The sequence below is a fragment of the Mercurialis annua genome, linkage group LG5, assembly GCF_937616625.2.
Source record: "Mercurialis annua linkage group LG5, ddMerAnnu1.2, whole genome shotgun sequence".
In the NCBI taxonomy this organism is placed as follows: Eukaryota; Viridiplantae; Streptophyta; class Magnoliopsida; order Malpighiales; family Euphorbiaceae; genus Mercurialis; species Mercurialis annua.
The window spans coordinates 2,354,364-2,376,944 of record NC_065574.1 but is presented as its reverse complement, the minus strand read 5'-3'; the positions used below and the strand labels follow the sequence as shown (position 1 = coordinate 2,376,944).

General features: G+C 32.3%; 4 protein-coding genes across 8 annotated transcripts; 3 read left to right on the top strand and 1 right to left on the bottom strand.

The window, feature by feature from the left end:
• Positions 1–2,228: 2,228 nt before the first annotated feature.
• On the top strand, positions 2,229–5,438 carry LOC126680390 (uncharacterized). The gene is made up of 9 exons (XM_050375516.1): positions 2,229–2,456; positions 3,000–3,076; positions 3,385–3,613; positions 3,744–3,898; positions 4,036–4,081; positions 4,166–4,257; positions 4,411–4,507; positions 4,925–4,981; positions 5,092–5,438. Exons 1-9 carry the CDS (start codon positions 2,307–2,309, stop codon positions 5,200–5,202), a joined length of 1,014 nt encoding a protein of 337 aa, XP_050231473.1. The 5' UTR covers positions 2,229–2,306; the 3' UTR covers positions 5,203–5,438.
• A 2,805-nt stretch (positions 5,439–8,243) lies between these two features.
• Positions 8,244–11,058, top strand: LOC126680040 (uncharacterized). The gene is made up of 4 exons (XM_050375076.2): positions 8,244–8,597; positions 9,357–9,445; positions 9,607–9,704; positions 10,824–11,058. Exons 1-4 carry the CDS (start codon positions 8,588–8,590, stop codon positions 10,948–10,950), a joined length of 324 nt encoding a protein of 107 aa, XP_050231033.1. The 5' UTR covers positions 8,244–8,587; the 3' UTR covers positions 10,951–11,058.
• A 353-nt stretch (positions 11,059–11,411) lies between these two features.
• On the top strand, positions 11,412–16,484 carry LOC126680583 (uncharacterized). Of its 3 annotated transcripts, none has more exons than XM_050375729.2 (14): positions 11,421–11,709; positions 12,269–12,677; positions 12,934–13,025; positions 13,275–13,433; positions 13,524–13,860; positions 14,165–14,283; positions 14,375–14,447; positions 14,522–14,778; positions 14,858–14,914; positions 14,989–15,157; positions 15,475–15,573; positions 15,661–15,831; positions 16,008–16,067; positions 16,155–16,484. In XM_050375729.2, exons 1-14 carry the CDS (start codon positions 11,666–11,668, stop codon positions 16,299–16,301), a joined length of 2,193 nt encoding a protein of 730 aa, XP_050231686.1. In that variant the 5' UTR covers positions 11,421–11,665; the 3' UTR covers positions 16,302–16,484. The 3 variants fall into 3 exon arrangements, with proteins under 3 accessions (XP_050231687.1, XP_050231686.1, XP_050231685.1); XM_050375728.1 differs by having other exon boundaries at positions 11,423–11,709; positions 15,469–15,573; XM_050375730.2 differs by lacking the exons at positions 16,008–16,067; positions 16,155–16,484 and having other exon boundaries at positions 11,412–11,709; positions 15,469–15,573; positions 15,695–15,833.
• Positions 16,485–16,888: 404 nt separating this feature from the next.
• On the bottom strand, positions 16,889–22,072 carry LOC126680581 (protein MODIFIED TRANSPORT TO THE VACUOLE 1). Of its 3 annotated transcripts, XM_050375726.1 has the most exons (6): positions 21,464–22,072; positions 19,950–20,699; positions 19,541–19,696; positions 18,012–18,977; positions 17,193–17,283; positions 16,889–16,978 (listed from the first exon to the last, which is right to left on the bottom strand). In XM_050375726.1, the coding sequence occupies exons 1-5, from the start codon at positions 21,668–21,670 to the stop codon at positions 17,242–17,244; spliced, it is 2,121 nt and encodes a 706-aa protein (XP_050231683.1). In that variant the 5' UTR covers positions 21,671–22,072; the 3' UTR covers positions 16,889–16,978; positions 17,193–17,241. The 3 variants fall into 3 exon arrangements, with proteins under 3 accessions (XP_050231683.1, XP_050231682.1, XP_050231684.1); XM_050375725.1 differs by having other exon boundaries at positions 16,889–17,283; XM_050375727.2 differs by having other exon boundaries at positions 16,889–17,283; positions 21,450–21,541.
• Positions 22,073–22,581: the final 509 nt, after the last annotated feature.

Sequence of the window (22,581 nt, the reverse complement as noted above, 5' to 3'; positions counted from 1 at the left end):
AGTATACATTTCTTTATACATTTAATATTATTTTTATTATTTAAAAATTATTAAATTAATCTACATAACATATTTTAATATAATTTATTATTGTAAGCAAGAATACATAAATTGGTACAAAAAAAATTGTAATGCCACTATAAGGTAGAGAGAAGCATGTATTAAAATTGGCTAAAATATCCAAAATTAGTTGCAACAATTTTCTCAAATGGTGCATGACCGTCCATGGTAGCTGGTCAAAACCATAGTTATTCAAACCCATCCTTTAAAAAACGTTGGGATATTGTTTTTTTTTTCTTTTGTGATTTGTTTTTAGAATTTGGCTAACCTAAACTTTTTTTTTTGAGGAAAACTGACATATTTAGCTTTAAAAAATCCAGTGCAAAAAATGAATTGTAAAAAATTCATAAAATCATTTATTAAGTTGTGCCAAACTAGACCTTAAATAAATTTAGATCAAACTAAGATAAGCATAACATATATAAATAAGAGATGAAGAATTAAATCAGTGTGTAAATGTTAATAAGTTGTGTGAGTTTTGAGGGAAATGAAGTTGGTGAGAATGCTTAGTGATGTAGTCACGCAATATAACCACTCTTTCCCCTTCATTGCCCACCTCGACTTTGGAGGATCAACTAAATCATTCAAATTACTTTAATGCCCTTTTTAATAACATATTATCCATAAAATAAAAGGCAAATTATATATTTATATCCATGCACTATTATATATTTTTTAATTTAGATCCCTCTATTAGTATTTATCAAGATTGAGTCTCTATTTATTTAGTTTTGTACACATTAGGTCTCTCAGTATAGAGTGGGTGTACTTCACGCATCGTTACTACGTCTGAGATATTTTTATTATTATTTTTTTATATTAATTTTTTTTGAATTGAATTGCTGCACTTTTATTTTTTTTAAAAACACCCTTCGATTGTTTTGTTTTGGTCTGATTTAAAATTATGGAATATAAAATTACACATATATTAATAGATTTTTACAAAAAAATTAACGTCGATACTTTGTGTGATGGAGTTCATTTCAATAAAATTAAAGTATCAGAATTCCATGTATACAAATTATGGTTAAAGAATCCAATTCAAAATAATGTGACAGTAAAAAGATTCAAATATGCATTTTTCCTAAAATTAATTTCTACTCCGATACTCAAGCAATGCATTTTATGTCCAAAAATAAAATATAAAGTTCAAAAAGGTTTTCATTGTTCATAATAAAATCAATGATATTTCTATGTACTTAATCAATCAAATACTATATTAGAAGTTTCTACGCGGTAAAAATATTATACTTCGACTTAAAAAATTTAGATGCAAGATAAAACTTTTCTGATTATAATAAAAAGATAGAAAGTTGGAAAACTTATGCAAATGATAAGGGTGATACCATTAAATTGAAAAGAAAAAAAAACTAAATTGAAGTTAAGTATAATATAGTGTACCAATGAATTATAAATTCTATGGTATAAGCAGTGGACAGTAAATTGGTAGGTCGTAAGTTTAAATCTTCCCACAAGCGCTCTCCCCTCCCCAATTATATAACAAAAAAAATAATACTATGGTGTATTATTTGTTACTTTTGTAAGTTATATTTATCTTATTTAGCATAATATTAAACCTGAAATTAATTGTAATGTGCTATATCCCTTGAAAAAGAAAAAAAATGTTATAATTTGAAAGGCAAACTTGGTTTGACCTTCTTAAAGACGTATGTTCAAAACAAGTCTAATAAATTTATAATTCTTTAGTTTTGGATCATTAATAAGAATGTAATATTAGGTGAACAAACTCAATAATCAAACTACTAAACTTATATCCCACTCCATTTATTTTTACCTGTAATTTTAAGAAGCCATATGATGTAAAAACAAGTATAAAATAAAATAAAACTTAAATGGTGTATGCCACATGATATATTCAAATCCGATTTTAAACCTTTTAGTTAAAATAAAAGAGTAATTTAGTTCATTTTTATCCCTATAATAAATTTAATCTATTATACAATAAATTTGAGATTTAATTAATAATTATTTTCCGAATTAACGGAAGCAACAGTGGTCATATAATTAAATTTTAAAAATATTAAGTTAAATTTTGATTTGTTACAAAAAATTATTGTTACTTAAAATCATAGGACACGTGTATAAGGAATAGCTACTAAAGTATAAAAGCTGACAACTTACACCTGAAAAACCACGAACTCAAGAAACCGAAACAAAAAGACTCAGAATTTTTGAGTTCTGTAATAGTAATTTTGAATCAGAAAAAATTAGTGGGTACTTGCAAAATGGATTTACAAGAAAGTATTGGTGCGTTTCGAATAGTAATTGACGAGTCTTATAGGCCACTTCCTTCAGTTTATCTTGCTTTACTTTTCATTTGGTTAATTTCTGGTTTTTCTTGGACTCTTAATACCTTTAAAAACCGCCATTTTCAGGTGATTAATTCTTCATCTCTTACTTTACTTTAATTTTGTTCTTTATTTTTTGTGTTATTTTGGTAATGGAGTGTAACTAAAATGTTTGAGTTTTGGTAAACTTTGAAATTTTGAATGCTGGTATTTTCTGGGTTCTGTTTCTGAGGAAGTGACATAAGAAAACCCCGGTTAAATATTTGATTTCTTGGCCGTTAACACGAACTTCATTCAATCAGAAATGTCGAACACTTGGCGTTTCAGACATGGAACTTTTTTTAATGTATAAAATCTTAACATTGTTTTATGTGTCACTGTCCAAGTGTCCTGTTTTTCTGTTTCTGTGTCCGTCTATTAGTCTAGTAATTATTTTCATTCTTGGAATGGATGAATTTGAAGTTGGTCCCGTTTTCGTGCAATTTTAAGATGACCATATTTGTATGTAAATAATTTGTTTTGTTTAATTTGTGATAATTTAAGCTGAATTTGCAATTGGTATTTATTTTTAAGATAAACTATTAATTTCTTTGTAATTTTTGTCTGTGTTTTGTGATTATACTAGAACAGACGAGTAATTTGGAGTGGACACTGGCATCTGTGCCATTGATTAAAGCTTTGCAGCTCACGCTTTCATTCCTCTTCTGGTAGGTTTCCTAATTATAGCGAAAACTACGCATAAACTACGCCAATTGCAAGAAGAAAAATAATGAAATGAACATTTTTGGTGTTAAAATGGAGGTACTTGATGTCTTTTGTTATGTTTCTCATGCACGTATTATTGAAGAACACTTCAATATTTTGCAGCATAAGATTTTGAAAATATTTTTCATTTTACCGAGTGTATTATGACTATTGTAATGTTCCCATTGACATTGTGACTATATGTGATGGGTTGCTTTATTAATTTGTAAGCTGAAATGTGTATAAAAGATCCCAAGTACGATTCATGCAGGTACTCTTGCTTTTATCATGAAATATGCTCGCTGTGGTTATCATTCGGGGTTTATATAACCGGAGTGCTCTTTCAGACAGCTTCTTTTGTGTCATTCCTGCTTATTTCACATGGTTACTGCATTATGTGTGAGCGCCTTTCAGTAACTGAGAGACGTGCTACAGCTGCACTTGGATGTGTCTTTTACTTGACTCTCGTGGGGTATAGAGCTTCTGTGCCGTATTTCACAGTAAGTTTTCCATCTTGTTATTCTCCTATTTTTTACTTTTCGCTACATTGTTCTGATTTTGCAGAATTGTTGTCCTCACCGGGTTTTCCTACGATAAACCCTGATTTTTTTCCTGTATGCTGCGTTGTAGGTGCTGCTGCTGCTGAATTATTTGACTTCATTCTATCTGATATTCCACCAGATATCGCAAAATCTATCAATGTTGAGGGAACAATTAAACTTTGTAGAGGACGAGGATGTTCGAGATATGCATGATGCAGTGTATACAAAGTACTTAATGTTCAAGTATGTGTTGCTCATATAAAATTAATTCCTGATAATATTGGTAATTGCACAATAATACCAAGTCTACAATATTTACTAATGATGATCTTGCATTTAATTGAAAAAACATTTTCTCGAACTTCAATGTCTATCTGCAGGAAATTTCAGGGTGCAATGCAAATAGTTGTAATGGCTGAAACTGTGGTATGAAATTTTCAATTGTCCATTTGTCATCTATTCTTCAGAGTATGCATTGATCACTGGGGCACTAAGCATATTAATTTTCAGATTCACATTAATGTGGATACGTCTTCAGAAAATTATTGGCTGCGGTTGTTACTTAAAGAATGGGCGCAATTCTGCATATTGCTGTACATCGGGTATGTTTGAATAACCCTCCCATGTGGTCGTAAGCTCATTTTTGCAGTCTCGATGGTCGCATTCTAATGGAAGATTATCACGAAACATTGTGGAAGTTTGTTATAAGCTGTTCTAATGCACTGAGTTCCTTTTCATTTATGCCACATTTACAGGTGGACTTTTCGGTCTCAAGACTTGGCACCGCGTTTCTACGTGATGCCGACTGTAAAATCTAAAGGAGAGATAATGGCACCTCCAATTTACCGTATGGTAAGTGGTAATCACTCATGTTATATTTGTGTCTTACAGTCTGCCTGATATATTAAAGAATTCATCCATAACAGAGGATTCAGTGGTTGTTCTTTCATTAATTTCCAACACATTAACATCCAATATGCTACCATTACTAGTATCAAACTATCTAGCACGGAAACAGAAATGCTTAAACGGGAGAAACCAAATTTTAAAACATCGGAAAATAATTCCTTTTCAAGAATAGGCTGTAAATATAGAATTTTCAAGTTTCACAAGCATTAGGTGCTTCAATTTCCGGAAACTTTAAAATGTAGGAATCGAGAAAGTTCTGTGCAAGATTCCCGCTCGGAAAACAGAAAACGGAAAATTTCATCTCGAATTCAGTCACACATTCACTTTTCTTTTCTAATAATTCACTCTTTCTTATTGCAGGAAATGGATGCTGCAACTTTTAAAGATTTCAATTGTCGTCAATGGCACATCGGAGTGGTAAGTCAAGCCCGCACCCGCATGAGCTAGCCATAGTAGTTTTTACGGTGTTAGTAGCCTGCTAATAATCTGTTGGCTTGTGTACTGAAATGTTGTTGATGCTTATGCAGCCAATTTCATCTTCATCATCCTGTGATAGAAGTTCCGAGGAGCCGATCGTGGTGATAATTCAGCATCCACAAAGATTACCAGCTGCCATTATATCTTCTCCTAGCCCATAGCTTGCATAAGCTATAATACTACCATACAACAAAAGTTATTACAGATTTTGGTACAAAAAAGAAGATCTAGCAGCAATTGATTTTTTCAAAAAACAATTGTAGACAGGAAGATGAACATTTTATAGAGATATATATATATATATATCCTGTAAAGAACAGAAAAAAAAATGTATATATTTTTCTTTCATCTTCAAATTTATTTCCACTTGTTTTGATATACTACATTTTGATTTAAAGTATTATGTTCAACTTATATATGAAGGCAAAATAATTTTATATATTTCATAACTATGACTAAACTAGGTCGATTCCCGCGCGTTGCGCGGGTGATTTTAATAATTTAAAAAATATTTTCAATATCATTATTTATTAATATGATAAATTTCATAAGTTTTAAATATAATAAAAAAATTAAATTTCATATATTTAATACATTAATAAAAATTCTTCATATTTTATACCTTTTAAACATAAATTATAACTACTCATAAAGTTTAAGAAAATTTCATTAAGTTTTAACAAAAATTCATTAAATTTCATAACCAAAAAATTAAAAAATATAATAAGATTAAATTTTAATTATTTCTATTTAATTTCAAAAACATTTCATATTTCATAACATATTAATAATAATATTATAATTAAACATTTAAAATTCATAATCAATGTTTTTATTAACATACTGTTTTTTTAAAAATATAATAAAAAAATTAGATATATGTAATATAAATGAATAAAAAGACATTTGACGGAAAATAAATGTGAGTCTTAAATCAATTTAATGCAAAAAAAAATAAATCTTTTATGTTGAATTGTTTTGATGAACCTCATAACATCAACATATTCATTGAAATCATATAATTACGATAGCATAGTTCATGTCTAAAACATATATATTTCAATGGCATTCAATTCTCGTTTCTTTGAATTATTTAGCAATTTAGGTCGAATGTCAACAAAATATATTAACATTCAACAACAACAACCATACACATAAATTAAACAATATCAAAAAGATATACAATACTTACTATAAGCGTACTTCATTATGAAACTCTTTTATAGCGGGAAAGAGTTGCATAAGACAATATCAAGTATAAAAAAATAGAAAGAAATAGATATAAGAAACTCTAAAAAACCATGTTTGTTTATGATTAAGGATGTGTGTATGGATATATATATATATATATATATATATATATATATATATATATATATATATATATATATATATATATATATATAACATTTCATTACAAAGAAGTTGTAATTAACTGAAAAATATGAAAAGTTAGATGTTATACAAAACGTTCTTAAACAAATATGAAAAGGTAAAAAATATATTTAATACATTTAATTTCATAACCTAAAAATATTAATAATATTTCAAAACTCTTAATATTTTATAACTTATAAACATAAATAGAAACTCTTCAAATTTTGTAACGATCACATTTATAAAAATCTATAACTTTAAATTTTAATTAACTAAATTTAATTTTAAAATTATTCATATTTTTAGCATATAATGAAATAAAAATATTTTTTTAAAATATGTAATATTCAATAGGATGTATTTTAAAATTATGAGGATTAAAAGATTTTTATATTATTATATATTAAAAATAAAAAAAATAATTTAATTTAATTAATTTAATTTAATTTAAACTAATAGAATTTTATAAATTTGACGGTCATGAAATTTGAAGAGTTTTTTCATGTTTATAAATTATAAAATCTTAAGAGTTTTTCTATACTATTAATATTAATAAGTTTATGAAACCAATTTAATTATTGCAAGTTTTAACTTTTCATATTTCATAACTTAAAAAATATTAATTATTAGTTTTTTTAATAAAATAATAAATCAATTTTAAATGAGTAATTGCCACATGGCAATTTGTAGTCGATCCACTTGTCAAAATATGCATGATGCTTAATTTGGAGCTCTAATTTTAAAATTATTCATATTTTTAGCATATAATGAAATAAAAATATTATTTTAAAATATGTAACATTTAATAGGATGTATTTTAAAATTATGAGGATTAAAAGATTTTTATATTATTATATATTAAAAATAAAAACAATTAATTTAATTTAATTTAAACTTATATAAATTATAAAATCTTAAGAGTTTTTTTATACTATTAATATTAATAAGTTTATGAAACTAATTTAATTATTGCAAGTTTTAACTTTTCATATTTTATAACTTAAAAAATATTAATTATTAGTTTTTTTAATAAAATAATAAATCAATTTTAAATGAGTAATTGCCACATGGCAATTTGTAGTCGATCCACTTGTCAAAATATGCATGATGCTTAATTTGGAGCTCAAGATTATATTATAATATAGATATAGATATAGATTGATAGAAGTATCCATAAGGAATGTAATTTTGATATTTTGATTCGTTAATTTTTATAATTTTTGATAAATATGGACTGGTTTTTTAAAAAAATTTAAAATTAATTAAAAAAAACGCTTGTGTAAGGGATTGAACCCACGATCTAGGTGTAATGTTCGTTGTATAATTATGTTTTGAAAATGGCTTAATTACTTAAAAACCACCCACCTTGAATATTTTTTTCGTTTATACCCTGACCTAGAAAAAAGTTCATTTATACCCTGACGTATGTGTTTATGTTTCACCTCTACCCCAAGTCACTAAATTAACCTCTTTTTATTTTAAAAAAAAGCTTAAAATAGTCTTTCATTTAAAGAAAAATTTAATTCTAATTAAACTCTAATTAGCTTAGGTTAAAAATGAAGAACTATTTTAAACTTTTTTTTAATGAAAAGAGGTTAATTTAGTGCCTCGGGGTAAAGGTGAAACATAAATATATACGTCAGGGTATAAATGAATTTTTTCCTAGGTCAGGGTATAAACGAAAAAAAAGTTCAAGGTGAGTGGTTTTTAAGTAATTAAGCCCTTTGAAAATTAATATTGAAGCTGTAGTTCTTTGCCACGTACGTTACACGTAGGCTTCACATCAAACGACTTCGTTTATAATGAACTAAAACGACATCGTTTACGTCGTGGAGGTTAAACTTCCCATCCTCTTCTTCCAAACCAATCATCAACACCGACTACCCTTTTCCCGTCTCCCGTCGACAACAGTAACAGTAACATTTTCCGGCGACGAGTTAAGAAACCGGCTCAAAGAATTACTGTTTTACCATTTTTACCCTTACATACAGTTAAATTCTCGTTTAGCTGATTTGCCAAAGTTTTGTAACATCTAGGTCCTCAATTGTGTCGATTTACTATTCACAAAATACCCGACCCGACTTATTAGGACTTGCAACCTAACAGTAAACGGATCACCATTGCAAAACAAAATACAGAGCTCAAAGCATCGGATTTTTCTTTTTCCAAATGAGTGCTGGTAAAGTTGTCATCTTTTTGTTGCTTTAATTAGTTTTTGTTTATTTTGATTATGCCATGTTTGCTATTGTTTGTTGGCTGTGTTATTGAAATAAAAATTAGGGTTCTTGAAAAGTAATCATTTGCAATAATTATGATTACAGTGAGATAGTTATTTTAAGATTGTGTTAGTTGAGTAATCGAGTCGAGTCGAAACACTGCCAAGCTTGAGCTCGACTCGACTCTAATATTTGAAGCTCCACTCGAATTTGATTAAGTTTCATTTTAGGAGCTCGAGCTCGAAGTCGGTAGAATAATTGAGATTCGAGCTCGACTCGATTATCTATATAAATATTTAAAAATTAAAAATTAATATAAAATATAAAGCATTATTGTAAATACATATAAATATAAAGGGTAAAAAGGTAAATTAACTCTAGCTCGAATAGGGTTGTAAGCTCATCGAATCAAGTATTCTGGAGCTTGAAACTCGACTCAATAATTAACTCGAGTAGCTCGAACTCGAGCTGGACTCGATATGGATCGAGTTGGTTTTGAGTATTTTTTGGATCGATCCTGAGTAGCTCGCGAGTTGGCTCTACTCGGTTACACCTCTATTCTATGCCCAATCAATCTCTTATACTATGGTCTATATGTTTGAAACTCTTCTGAGTCTTAAGTTTTGGTTAACTCTGGTAAGAAATTGTGGAAAATTGATTCTTTTTTTATCACATGAAATATTTCTTGGATATTTTCTTATGAGATTAGCAATGTTTGGCAGGTGGTGCATTTGGTGGAAATAGAGGACTGAGACCTGCACCTCCAGAAAAAGGAGTCTTTCCTTTGGATCATATGCATGAATGTGACTTGGTAATGTTTCTTCGAAGGCATCGTAAACTTGTTTCCCTTAGCATAAGCTTACTAATGATATGGACAAGTATGAAACATTGATCTTCTTGTTGTTATCATTGTTTATGTTCAAGTTCTTATTTGTTTAGGTTCTCTTAGTTCCTATATTGGTTTGGTTACAGGATAAGAAAGATTACCTGAATTGTCTCAAAACTTCTGGTCATCTATCTGAAAAATGTCGACTTTTCTCCAAAAAGTACCTGGAATGTCGCATGGAAAAGTAAGTTTGTCTATTTATTAGTATCTATATAGTTGATGTTTATTCTTTTTATGTAACTTTAAATTGTTTTAAAGCTGTTTTCTTTGTTTTTTTGTTCAATAAATGGAATTCTGGGTACATTTCATGGGGATTGATATATTTGGATTATGTCGAGGGGGTGAGTGGATGATGTGGGATTTCATGCTAATACAAAGCAGTAAGCACATACATAGCTGAAGTAATCGTGTCTAATCAATGTTTATTTTTTGTGTTAGACAAAAAAAGTGTCCATTTTGTATGTGTGGTTGGAGATTTGAATTGACCTCATCAAATCACATTGATTCTATTAGCTGCTGATTATTCTTGTTTATCTTCTATGGAACAATATCAACTTCTGTTTAGTCTCTGTAAATCAGGTTGGAAAAATCGGCAGGCATATATGCTCTATGAATAACCTTGATGTGATTGATTTGCAACTGTTTAGTTAAGCCAGAAGTTAACCTTGACCGTTGAGTTTTTAGTTACATAACCATCAGTAGCTATTTTCAATATTCTGTTGGATGGTATTTGTGGAACAGTTATTAAGTATTGTACAATCTACACAACAGTTTTCACATTACAGCTAAAGAGAACCATAAAGCAGTAGACTGCTTGTATGGTTTATTAAAATGAGTCTACTACTAAACATATAGTGAGCTAGTTAACTATTCATGCGGATCTTCAGTACTCTCAGAGAATTATGCTATTTCTTCGAGCCGATCACTATGCTAGAATGCTAAGCACAGGATTGAAATTCTGCAGATTCGTATTGATTTGATAATTTAATTCCTTTCGTGGTAAGATGAACCGGGTGGGTACTCATCATGATGGTTTGTTGTCGGGGCGTAAAATGAAATTTGAGGAGATCAATCATTCTATTTAGCTAAAAATGATAGTGCTATTTAGCAACTTAGTAAGTCTTGGAGGGAGGGTAAAAGACTTCTGTAAATATTTGTCAAGAACTGTAAACGAAATAAAATTTGTCAAATATTGTTAGTTTATTACACAAAAACTCGTAGCACTTGAGATCGGTTTTTTCATCATGTTTGTTATTGCAAATACTTTTGTGCGATTAGCCTAATTTTTTATGGTTCTATGCAGAAACTTGATGGCAAGGCAAGACATGTCAGAACTTGGATTCCGAAAGGAACAGGATTTGAGAGCTTTAGAAGAGAAGAACAATGAGAGAGCTTTAGAAGAGAAGAACAATGAGAGAATAAATTACTGAACAGTGAGAACTTTCATATTCTTTTGACAGGATATACCACCAAATTTGTTTGTGCATTGTAAGTTTGTAACCTCTGGATTTATCTTTAAATGCCAAATATTTCTTGAATTGCTCGTCTAATTTCCCAACTTTGTCGAACCAATGATGCATTTTGAAGATATTCTAGTTACGTTTCTGTCGCTAATCCAATGCTTAAATATTTCCTTGTGAATTACGACGGTATGCCGCAAATTCTCATTATTTCGACAGATTTGCGCATGATAACACTTTCTCTAAAACCTTTTTTCGCGGACATCTGTGTTACAAACATTTAGCAACCCGACTGCGAGCTTACTGAGAATTATCGAAAAATTTACGTGCTTACGTTCCTCTAGTTTAAGGTTTCATTTGGAAGACCTTCAAGCATGTCAAAATTTCTGAGGAATAAGTAATTTTCAGAATAAATTGATCCACAGTTTCATAAAACAGTCCAAAAAAGCTTCAAAAAGCTAGAAAGCTGGCGGGAGATGAATCCTAAGACACAGTTAGTACAATACAATACAATACAATAAAATGCATTTAAGCATTACCAAGAAATGATAAACAACTCCCTTGTTGTCTCCCTCTCACTTTTCCTCGTTAACTACGCTTGAAAAAACAATATTTCTCATAAGATCTTTCAATGGCTTCTCAGCTTTTTTATCCATAACTTATTTTCTCCTTAATCTCAGCTTTAATGGCTTCCAAATTCTCTCTGCAACTGCCTAAGCCATTTCAATCGTAAGACACTTGTCTTCTTGATCTTTATTCTGAACTTAGGATCTTAACTTGTGTGTTCTTGATCTTCTTTTGGTTTAAATTATTGTTGATGGCTTAAATATTGAGGATTTAATGCTTTAGTATATGATCATAGCTGTTTAATAACTTACTCAGGTTAAGTTTTTCTGGGTAGGATAAATTCAGCTTATATTTAAATGGGCCTATTAATTAGTAGGGTAGGAATGTTCTTGCCTTATTGCATCGATTCGAAGGACCAAAAATTATGCAGGAATTTTCGGAGAAAAAATATTTGTTTTTTCATTAGTTATAGAGATATTTGATTCATTAATTGTAAATACAACATGTTTAGGATATGCAGTTTCTATTGATGAATCATAAAGGGTAAATATACTAGATTTTGTCCATTTTTTCTTTCTTAATGGTTATGAATTTAATAATGTTGTACGACGGGATTAGAACATAACTGGGGACATTTATGTTTGTGTTGTACTATTTATTATATATCCAAATTGTATTGTAGACGTACGCGCAGTAAATTTCAGCACTTTTGATGTGACAGAGAGTGTTTTGGATCAAAAGTCAGAAGGACAAAGGTTGATATGCGCAATTTATTAAAGTTAAACAGGAAGGGATGTAGAAAAATTCTGTTTCAGATCAATAGTGATTCAATTGGATTGTTATTCGAGTGTTACTCTTCTTCATGTGTTCCTTTGAGAGCATTATCATCTAAAGCTTCTTCTACTCCTGTAGAGAAAACAGACTATGACGATAGTGCTATGGTGGCGAATGTTGAAACTAATGACGTAAAGTTTAATCGTGTAAATTGTCTTGTATGGGTATTGCATGAAGCTGCAGCAAGCTTTTCCCTTGCAGTTCAGTCACTTGGACTGCGCGGGAATGGTGCAGAGCTTGCAATGGCTTGGAATGGGAAGGATGTCCATGAATGGCATAAACGTATAGCTTATCAGGTAAATAGTAATCATATACTATCATTTTACAGCGTTCTTACCATTTTCTATTTCACACAATTGACGTTCGGGATGATCCTATTGCAATGTGTGCTAATTTTAGAATTCAACTAGTTATGACTGATGTTCTGTATAATGCACATTCCATATTTCTGCTCATGTTTTATTCTTTGCCTTTAAAAACTATCAGAGATAATTTAATTGAGTCGAGGTGGAAAATTTGGAACAAGAATCATTGACTATTATCGCTGTTCAGGTTGCTGTTTATGCTTTGTTGAAAACGGCAATTGAAGTAGAGAGTTTGCTTTCTCTTGATCGACACAACAATGCATCACCGGTAAAAGAAATGTGAGTGATAAATATATGTTTTGCGATCATATAATTCTACTTCAACTAAATAAATTACAGAAAATGATGTTTAATAAAAAGATATTTAAATATTTTGACCAAAATAGAATTCCAGCTTTAAGCCTGGACAAAGAGCAGTTTTTACCTCTGGACTCACTATCATATATGACATTTCTGAATCTTACTGCAGCCACTTGTTTTTATAGGTAGTATCTCAATCTAATGCTTTTGCTCGTTCATTTACGATAGCTTGACCCCAACAATAAACTTGGTGGAGGAGTACATTGAAGGACAGTTAAAAATGAAGCATGAAAACCTGGTACAATGGTTTAGAGTTGTGGAATTACCTCGTATAGCAGGTTTTTTCGTTCCGTTGCTGAAGAAATGGTCCATGGAATACGCTGGAAGGTTTGTTTAAAGAATTCTCTTATATTAGCTTAATGTAGTTGACATTTATCTATTGCTTTGTAAATTTAGTGCACAGATATATGTATTCAGTGGTGTTGCAGGAATAGTTGTAGCGATAAGCTGCTGCGCCGCTGTTGGGAAACTGGGTTCCGGAAGAACGTCCTGTCCTAAGTTTGTGTTGTCAATAGATGATGTATTAGTAGTGCTGATGGATCTTTCACATAGTCTTGTTGAAGTGGATAAACTGCACCACTTGGCAATTGACGCGGGGTTTGAACTCAACTTCTTGTCGCATTTTGGAGCAAAAGTTCTGCCTTGCAACAAAATTGAAGACCTGGAGTTCTGGATCGGGTTAGCTCAGCAAAAACTCTCAGTAGCATTCTCTAAAGAAATCGTTGTTAAAGGCACACACGAATCTCTTGAAAAGGTGAATTCTATGGTTCATCAAACTCTCAAACTGTACTTAAGATTTTTATATACAGCAATATTATATTACTTTTCATGTATTCATATTATTTTTTTATTTGCAAGACAGAAAAATCATTCAGAAGCAGGAACTTTTTGTCTTTTCAGACAGTAATTTCTTTGTATGTAACTAAAGCCAGAAACTTTCAGAGGGCTCGGCATTTTTAATGTTTGACTACATTTCGTTTCATGTTACTATGTTTGATCTATTAAAACTTGATGTGAATCCAGTGACGACGAGATAAAATTATGTCAACTTTTAACAGGTTCAGGCAGACAGTTTGGCTACTCTTGGGCTTTTTGCATATCTGGGAAGGAAGACTCGATTGTTCTTGTCAAGAATGAGTGTTAAGGATCTTGACGAACTAGTTAAAGACTTCCTCAAGTAACTTCATGAATTGGACAATGAATATTCAGTATCTATTCTTTTATTCCTTGGAAATTTCTGTAATACGTCGAATGCTGTTTGTCTGCAGTTACTTGGAGTGTGGCATCCTTTTTATTTACCCTGAACTTGCTTCTGTATCAGCATATGAATGTTTCATGGAGGTAAATATTTGTAGTAATTTTTTAGAAAGTACATTATATGAAGTATTTTAATCTTATAGAACTTATATTTGTAGGTAGTAACCGAAGAAATTGGATGGATTGATTTTTACGCTACATGCAGTCCAATGAACAATCGAGAAAAGAAAGGGTCGTATTCTAACAAGAGGGGAAGGAGAAAACGGTCAAAGCAGCATGCAACTCAAGCAGAGAAAGAAATTATCCTATCTACGGTTTTTACTGTTTGCTACGACGTTTTCTCTGGCTTTGCTCACTTCAGCCGTTCATCTCTACATCCGTTAGATGCAGAATCACTTCAATTCTTGCTCCGGAGGTTGAAACATCTTAATGTCAGTTTTTTATTTTTGCTATTCTTGCTAATTGATTTAATGCTGGTATGTTCATTTTTTCAGCCAAAGCTTATTAACTGAGTGTCTCGAGGACTACCGTGCAGTTTATGATAGATCCTGGTATGCTTTCTATTTTCGATGATATATTGTTAACAATTGCAAGTGGAGATGGAATGTGTAAGAATTATTTGCAGTGAATTACGAAAGATTGGGGAGGCAGGTTCCTCCGATCACACTCAATTTATTGATATAAGGGAGGCAAACAAATTTTCAGTGGCATTGTTAACACAAGCGAAGCCACGAGAGCTGATGCTAAAGGGGTGCTTAAAAGCTAAATCTCAAGAAGGCATCGAGCCAAGAAAGGTACGGCTGGCTGGTAACAGCCTTTTTGCCACATTATGTTGGTTCCGAAGGATACGCCGATGGATTCTATGTTGCACAGAAACGGAAAAGCTGAAACGAGAAACCCTGAAATAGGAAATGGTGAAACAATAGCTTTCACAAGAATAGGCCATAAATATAAAGTTTTTGAGTTTCCGAAGCATTTCTGAGAACGAAAATGTAAAACCGAAACATAAAACTATAAGTTTTTGTGCAACACATTCGCGTATATATCTACTAGGCGGCATATCTATGCAATTCTTTTGGTCATAACTGTTTTCTATGCCTTGTAGGAGCAGACTGATAGCTCTGCTGTGACAGAATTTACAACCAAATCAAGTTCTGTGCATAAGAGTTTACTTAGGAGATATGGTGTCAAATTAGTATCTACAAGTGCTGTAAGCCAAATGAATTTTTTTTGTTGTCAATGAGTAGATCTCAAATAAATTTCAGATGCTAGATTTCTAACTGAACTAATTTTAAAGGATATATGGATGGGAACCCAATTGCTGTTTGTAGACATCATGGATACTATGGAATTACTCGTGAAGCAATTGCGTGGTCACAAAAGTTCGAGGAGGGAACGAAAGAAATTGAAGCGAACATTTAACGACATCGCTACACTGATCCCAATTACAATTTTAATGTTACTTCCTGTAAGCCCTAGTCATTAATGTTAGTGTGTTGATAGCACGAAGATATAAATTGCCGAATGGAAAATGATATAGAGTTTTGGAGTTCGGAGGCATTTCTGAAAATGAAATGAATCACTGAAACGTATAATTCGAGAAGTTTTCGTGCAATTTAAGCTTCTTTTTTTTCCTACATGCAGGTCTCGGCTGTCGGCCATGCAGCCATGCTAGCAGGCATAAAGAAGTACATGCCAAACTTGGTAACATTTTGTTCAATTGTTTCTCTTTTGTGGTAAATGGTAACTTTTAACAATCTTCTGATTCTTGTATGCATGGCCTGTGATTAGATACCTTCTCCGTACTCTTATGAGCGGCTTGATATGGTGAAGCAACTGAACAGAACTAAGAACATGAAAGTTCGACCGTGGAGTAACCTTCAAGATCCGTCACCTAAGATCGACAGCAAAGATCAATCTGCAGATCCTGTTCAATAAATTTTATGTTCGGCTACAGTTCATAATTGTAAATGCAGAGTCTGTTAATACATGATACTGAATCATACACAAGCATGACATATTTCATTGTATAGTTAGGCGTCCATTAATAACCGCAAAGATGATGAAGTAAATTATTTCCATACTCAACCGGTTATATTAGGAATCCTTTTCTGTTCCAAACTACTACCTGTTTTTCCATGTTTGTTTCTGATTGTCAACGAAATAGAGACGAAATTAACTCGATTCTAAAATTGAAATGTAATCAAGTTGAACTGAGATGCAATCGAGCTCACTCGACTGTAACATTCAAAGTTGGAAACTCAACTCAAACTTGATTGAAATGCTCAAAATCAACACAATTGTCTATATATAAATTTTAAATTAAATCTTAATATAAAACTAATGATAGCATTGTGAATATATATAATTATAAAGGATAAAAAAGAATTAATCCGAACACGATTAGCCTCACAAACTTGTTGAGTATTCTGATGCTTAAACTCATCTCAGCGATTGACTGGATTAACATTGAGCCAATTTTAAGTATTTTTCGAGTCACGGGTTGACTCAACACTATAGACAAGTTTAGAGAAACAACACTGCCTTATTATTAAATATGTTCAAATACATGTACCAGTAGCATTGTTGTGAGAGTGGGGAAATACAAAACCAACCTGAAAAAAGAAAAAGAAAAACACCAAATGCTTCACAAATCCATTGCAAAAGAAGATACAATTGACTGAATAGAAACACTGAAAGCCATAACATCTCTCTTTCTGAAGTATAGATATCTAGTTCCGGGATATCCCCACACCATCATTCGTAATCCTATTTTCTTGGAAGCACGCCATGGTACCAACAGCTCATTATTGGCCAAAAATGTTTTACCTGTTCTGCTATATTCGCCCTGTCATGGTTGAGCTCTACAAGCTCGGACTTAAACCACCCGTTTTAAATCACGGGCTGCTGCAACATGATCCTACAACACAGACAGGATACTTAGTACTGTATAACAATATGATATTATTCATCTTGTTCAGAATAACATATACATCATGCAAGATTAAACATATATTTAAAATGGTAAAACAAACATTTGAGGCTTGTTCATCAAAAGATGATAGAAGAAAAGACAACTGATGACAACAGGTTTCTCAACAATTGCATCACCAGAATTAATTTTGTAGTTCTCTTTGAATAGAATGGAAACGGTGAAATGGTGAAAGGGACACAGCAAAACAGTTATTTTATAGAAGTAGATTGTAAATATAAAAATATAAGGTTTTCAAAGAATTTTTGAAAATGGAAACGAAATGCTGAAATGTGGAACTCGACAAGTTCCCTTGCAACATAACATACAATTGTGGACCACCAAATTCCTAAAGCAAATACTAAAACCAAAACCACAGGTGCCCTCAATAATTTATGCTCCTATTTTGCATCACTAGGACATATATTCTTTAGCTACACACCAGGGCGAGTGTAATTTACTAATCATGGATCCCACCATCCAGTGTTTGTCAACCTACATAATTTGATATCAAGATCCAATACAACTCCCTACCCATTCAACTTTTGTACTGGATCTATCAATACGTTATCCAACAAAAGGATGGCGAGCATAATAGTCTTATATGAGAAGCAAAACTTTCATATATATATATATATAACAAAAGTCACCGAATATTGCAGGAACTCAGAACTTACCGAGATAAAATCAAATGCACGGGTATCTTCTTTCTTAGAATTGTTCACAGTAGAAGCAGGAGCTTGATTTGGATAACTTGGTTGGAAAATATCAGGAAGAGCCGACGAATATTCACCTCCATTAGTGCCAACAGCATGACCAACTCCAGAGTTTTGCGCATTGAGGGTACTTAAATGTTGAAAGTTGGACATTGTAGCCAGAAATTGCTGTTGAGCAAGAAAATTCCCCATGGCACCGTAATTTATTGGCTGAGTATGAAAAGCTGGGTTTAACATAAGGCCCGGAGGTACATTGTATGGCATACTACCAGAAGGAAACACTGGATTCACATTCATCCCAGACACTTGTGAACCAAGTATGCTAGTTAAAGCATCATTAGGTAGCTGATGTCCAGAAAGATTAGTCGGCACTGAAAAGATATTTTCTGGAAGAACCCCAGAAGCAATTTCCGGGAGCTTTTCCTTTAGGACATTTTCATTTATGGACATTCCAGCCATTAAATTATTAACATCTGTTTTATGATTTTCTTGCTCCAATGGAAGTTCGGAAATTGACCCAAAAATATCAAACGGCTCTTGTGCATTTTTTATTGTTGACAGATGATTATCACTTGTATCCTGTTTACCATCAAAAGTCATCCCAGAAAAGAGATCATCTCGATGTTCTTTACTCTCGCTGGGGTGAAATGAGACGTCTGCAAATGGATCATCCTCACTTTTCTGCTCGCTCGAGCTTACACCAGGACCATAACCATCTCCAAATAGATCATCTATTAACGGACTCGTTGTAGGTGCCGTCAGATTTCCTGCCTGGTCACTTGGCCTCATTGTAGGATCATCTGTTCCGAAAAAATCATTTGCATCTCCAGTGTCTATTAAGTCAGGCATCTGCACGGGAGGCGTCTCAGCCTTTACTGACTTGCTAGTCAAGCCCCCTGCCTGTTCGCCACCTAAGAGACTCAACACCTGTTCATCAAAGGAAACACATACTAAGCCATTGCATATATCTTGCCCCTATGTGATCTAACATCAGCATTTCAGATTCTCCAATATATAAGATCATACTCGGCCTACAATAAAATTAATGATTTGCGGAGGAGCAAAGCAGAAAAGAAAATCACCAGAACAAAAAAAATCATCAGATATTTCATATCCAATGATTGAAATGAAATCTAAAAGGATTATTAACCAATAGTAAAATACCATAAGAACTATGAAGTAACAAAAGATCAGTAAGATGTTCTTCTAAAAAAGAAGCACCATTGTGATCTAAAAAAATAATTGTAAGAGGCTAAAAATTACAATTTCAAGGCAGCAATTGCTCTTCCATGATCTAATGTTTAGCAATCAAATATCTTACTTCTCTACAAAAGTTAGAATGAAAACCTAGCATCTAATGGAACCTGTGTCATGATAATATTTTATCAAATCTATGAATAATCACAGTTTCCCCTAATTTTTCCCTGTGGGGAAAGAAGGGGCAAAGAAATAAGCAAAGGAAAAGCAGAACCTAATGACAAAGTGCATACCTTCATAGATTTTTCTCTGAGAGAAGATTGAGGAGACTCAGAGCATTTAATTACAGTATTGTTATTTTCAATGAAATATGAAGCAATAATTGCAAAATGATCATCATCCTTTTTCCTCAGGATAGACTCAAGCACACACAGAGCTTTGACACGAACCTGAAAACAATAACCACCAGAAACACATTAAAAATAAATCCACTCCATAAGCATAAGAACTTAGAACCTAAATTTCTCTCTTTTTCCCCATAATATATATTGTGATAAAACACTGTACCAAAATATCCAGCAATATGACATCAATAAAACTCATAACTAATATGAAATGCTCTGCAGAATGTCCTTTTTGCAATGGAGGGTATAAATTTGAGATAATAAAAGTATTCATTACAAGAAAGCATAAAGATCATGCCTGCCACATAGGAGATTGGAGCTTAGATTCAAGGGCTCGACTCAAGACCAATGCATCTAGCTTTACTGCTTCTGCTAGAAAAACTTGAATAGCGTCACGGGTGGGTTGCAGACGTACACCGCCAGGTGTTACAATAGTCTCCAACAATCTCTCCTCACGAGTCTTACTCTGCGTGTAACTTGAATTAGACTCCTCATTTTTCGTCCCTGCACTCAATACCCTAGTTTCCTGGCCCCAAGGTCCACTAGTAGTCCCACTCTTTGGAACTCCATAAGTACCCTGAGTTTCATTATGTAACTGAACTGGTTCATATCTATCTGAGTTGTCATTTTCTATGGTCAAGGACCTTCGAAGAGTAGGACCCTTGTAGCCTCCATTGTCATTCTTCTTTAGTGAATGGCCTTGCGTAAAGCTACTAATGCCCTGCTTAATAGAAGCACTTCCAATACCAACTACCTCACTAAGAAACGATTTCCTATCCTCTGTCGGCATTTCATAATTTGTATTACCAAATCCTTGTATCCTTTTGTTAAGATCATCTGCAGGGGCTGCCTTATTCTCCTCCGAGAAAATAGCAGAGATAGTCTCATGGGCTGTGTCCCTCACAGCCTTATTAAGAGCATCACCCTTCAAAGGATCCGCCTGACCTCTATAATGAAATAACTGCCGTACTGCAGTAGAATGTCTTTGCATTTCCCTCCTGAACTCTACACCGGACTTTCCCACTGCATACTTTATCAACCTCAGAGCCTGTATACGAATCAAACACATAAAAGGCATCAATAAATCTGATTAACTTATCATCGCGGGAAACAATTCACAAACTCCATTACATGCTATTCACCCTTGCCAGAAACATCAAATCCTCTAGTAATCATAGATGAAATCGAATTAAATCTTATCCATTTCAACGCCTTAAACTGACATACATTAGAGAAACAGTAAACAAATAAAAAAGGACAGACTCTTCACTCAACTAAGCGACAGACCTAACAAGCCAGCTAATTTTCAGCGTCACAAAAAAAAATACCCCATAGTTTCAGTCACCAGATTAGATTATACAACAGCTTTTTTTTTTTTTGGTGAGGACAACTCACTCCACGGTGCAGAAGCCCTTCAAATCCCGGGATGTGGACCGCTCGCAAGCCCACATACCTGTAAATTCCGGGCTATAATGGCCAGCATTCCAGTTCCAACCACTCCAATTATTGGAAAGAGCATAGCCGGGGTTTGAACCCGCAACCATGGCGCCCAGATGACTGATGGTTAGACCACTAGACCAAATCCGTGCGGGCTACAACCGCTATTATAACTACTAAAACCAAACAAAAAAATCATCAACTATCAAAGGATCCAATACCTTCACTTACTATCCATAACCATCATACAAAGTAAATCTAAAAAAACACAATTAAACCAAAATTCAGTCAAATTATTCAATCAAATCTATTACAAATCCTATAAAACATAGGAAAATAAAAAGAAAGTAAGATAACTTACAGAACATTACACACCTTTTGTTTGACCATAGGGCTTTTATGTTCAAGCCTCTTTAAAATAAACTCAGAAACTTCTTTAACAATGCTAACATGAGAAGACCTTAGAAGCTCACAAATTTCTTCTAATTTATAAACCGGCGCTACTTTATCTTCGTCGGAAGTTGCGCCGTCGATCATCCTCGATCTCCAATATGATTCCACTGCTCTCCTGCTCGAATCCATTTTTTATCTCCCGAAAACAAAACAAAATCGATCAATTACAATGTTTATTTCCCAATTAATCAAACCCGGTTCGTAAAAATTCACAAAGTTTGTTTAATTAAGCTTTCTAAGATGTAAATTTAGCAAAAGAAAAAAAATAAATTAGATGAAATTAGAGTTCGTGATCCGGCGATGAAATTTTAAATTGGTGGATTTAAACTGCAGTTGAAATCAAAAGAACTTTGTGAGATTGAAAGTTGATGGGGAATTTGGACAAATTGAAAATTCTAGGGTTTTGGATCGACGGAGAGAGGGGAAAATTAATAGTGCAGAAGGACAAATTTTGCTATTTTTGCAAGGAAGAAGAAAAGAGAAGACAGGTCAGCGAGGTGGTCTGTGGTGTTAAGTTTCTACATAATGCAATTTCTTTTTATTTTTTTATTTTTGAGAAAAGATAGGCTGGGTCCTCAAATTTATATCTTGAGATTAAATGAATTATTTTTAAAAAATTTAGTTAATTAGATTTTAAAATTTGTATCTTGTTGTCAAATAAATCACACGTTTCAAGTTACTAGACTTAAATTAAGAAATTCTAAGATGTAGTAATTGATTAAAAAACTTAAAAGTAATTTATTTAATTTTGAGATATAAATTTTGAGATCTAATTGAATAAAAATAGTTTAAAATAATTTATTTTATCACAAGACAAAAATTGAGGGCAGAATGACACTTTACTCAATTTTTTGTTCCTGTTATTGGATTTATTACACGTTTAACATGCCAAAATGTTTTGATGTTTGAGCTTAGTAAGATGCCAAAAACTGTTTTTATTAACAATATTTATCATCAGAAAAATATTACTGGTGAAAAAAAATGTTATAAATAAAATCAAGTTTTCATTTTTCCAAAAAAAAAATCAAGTTTAGTATAAT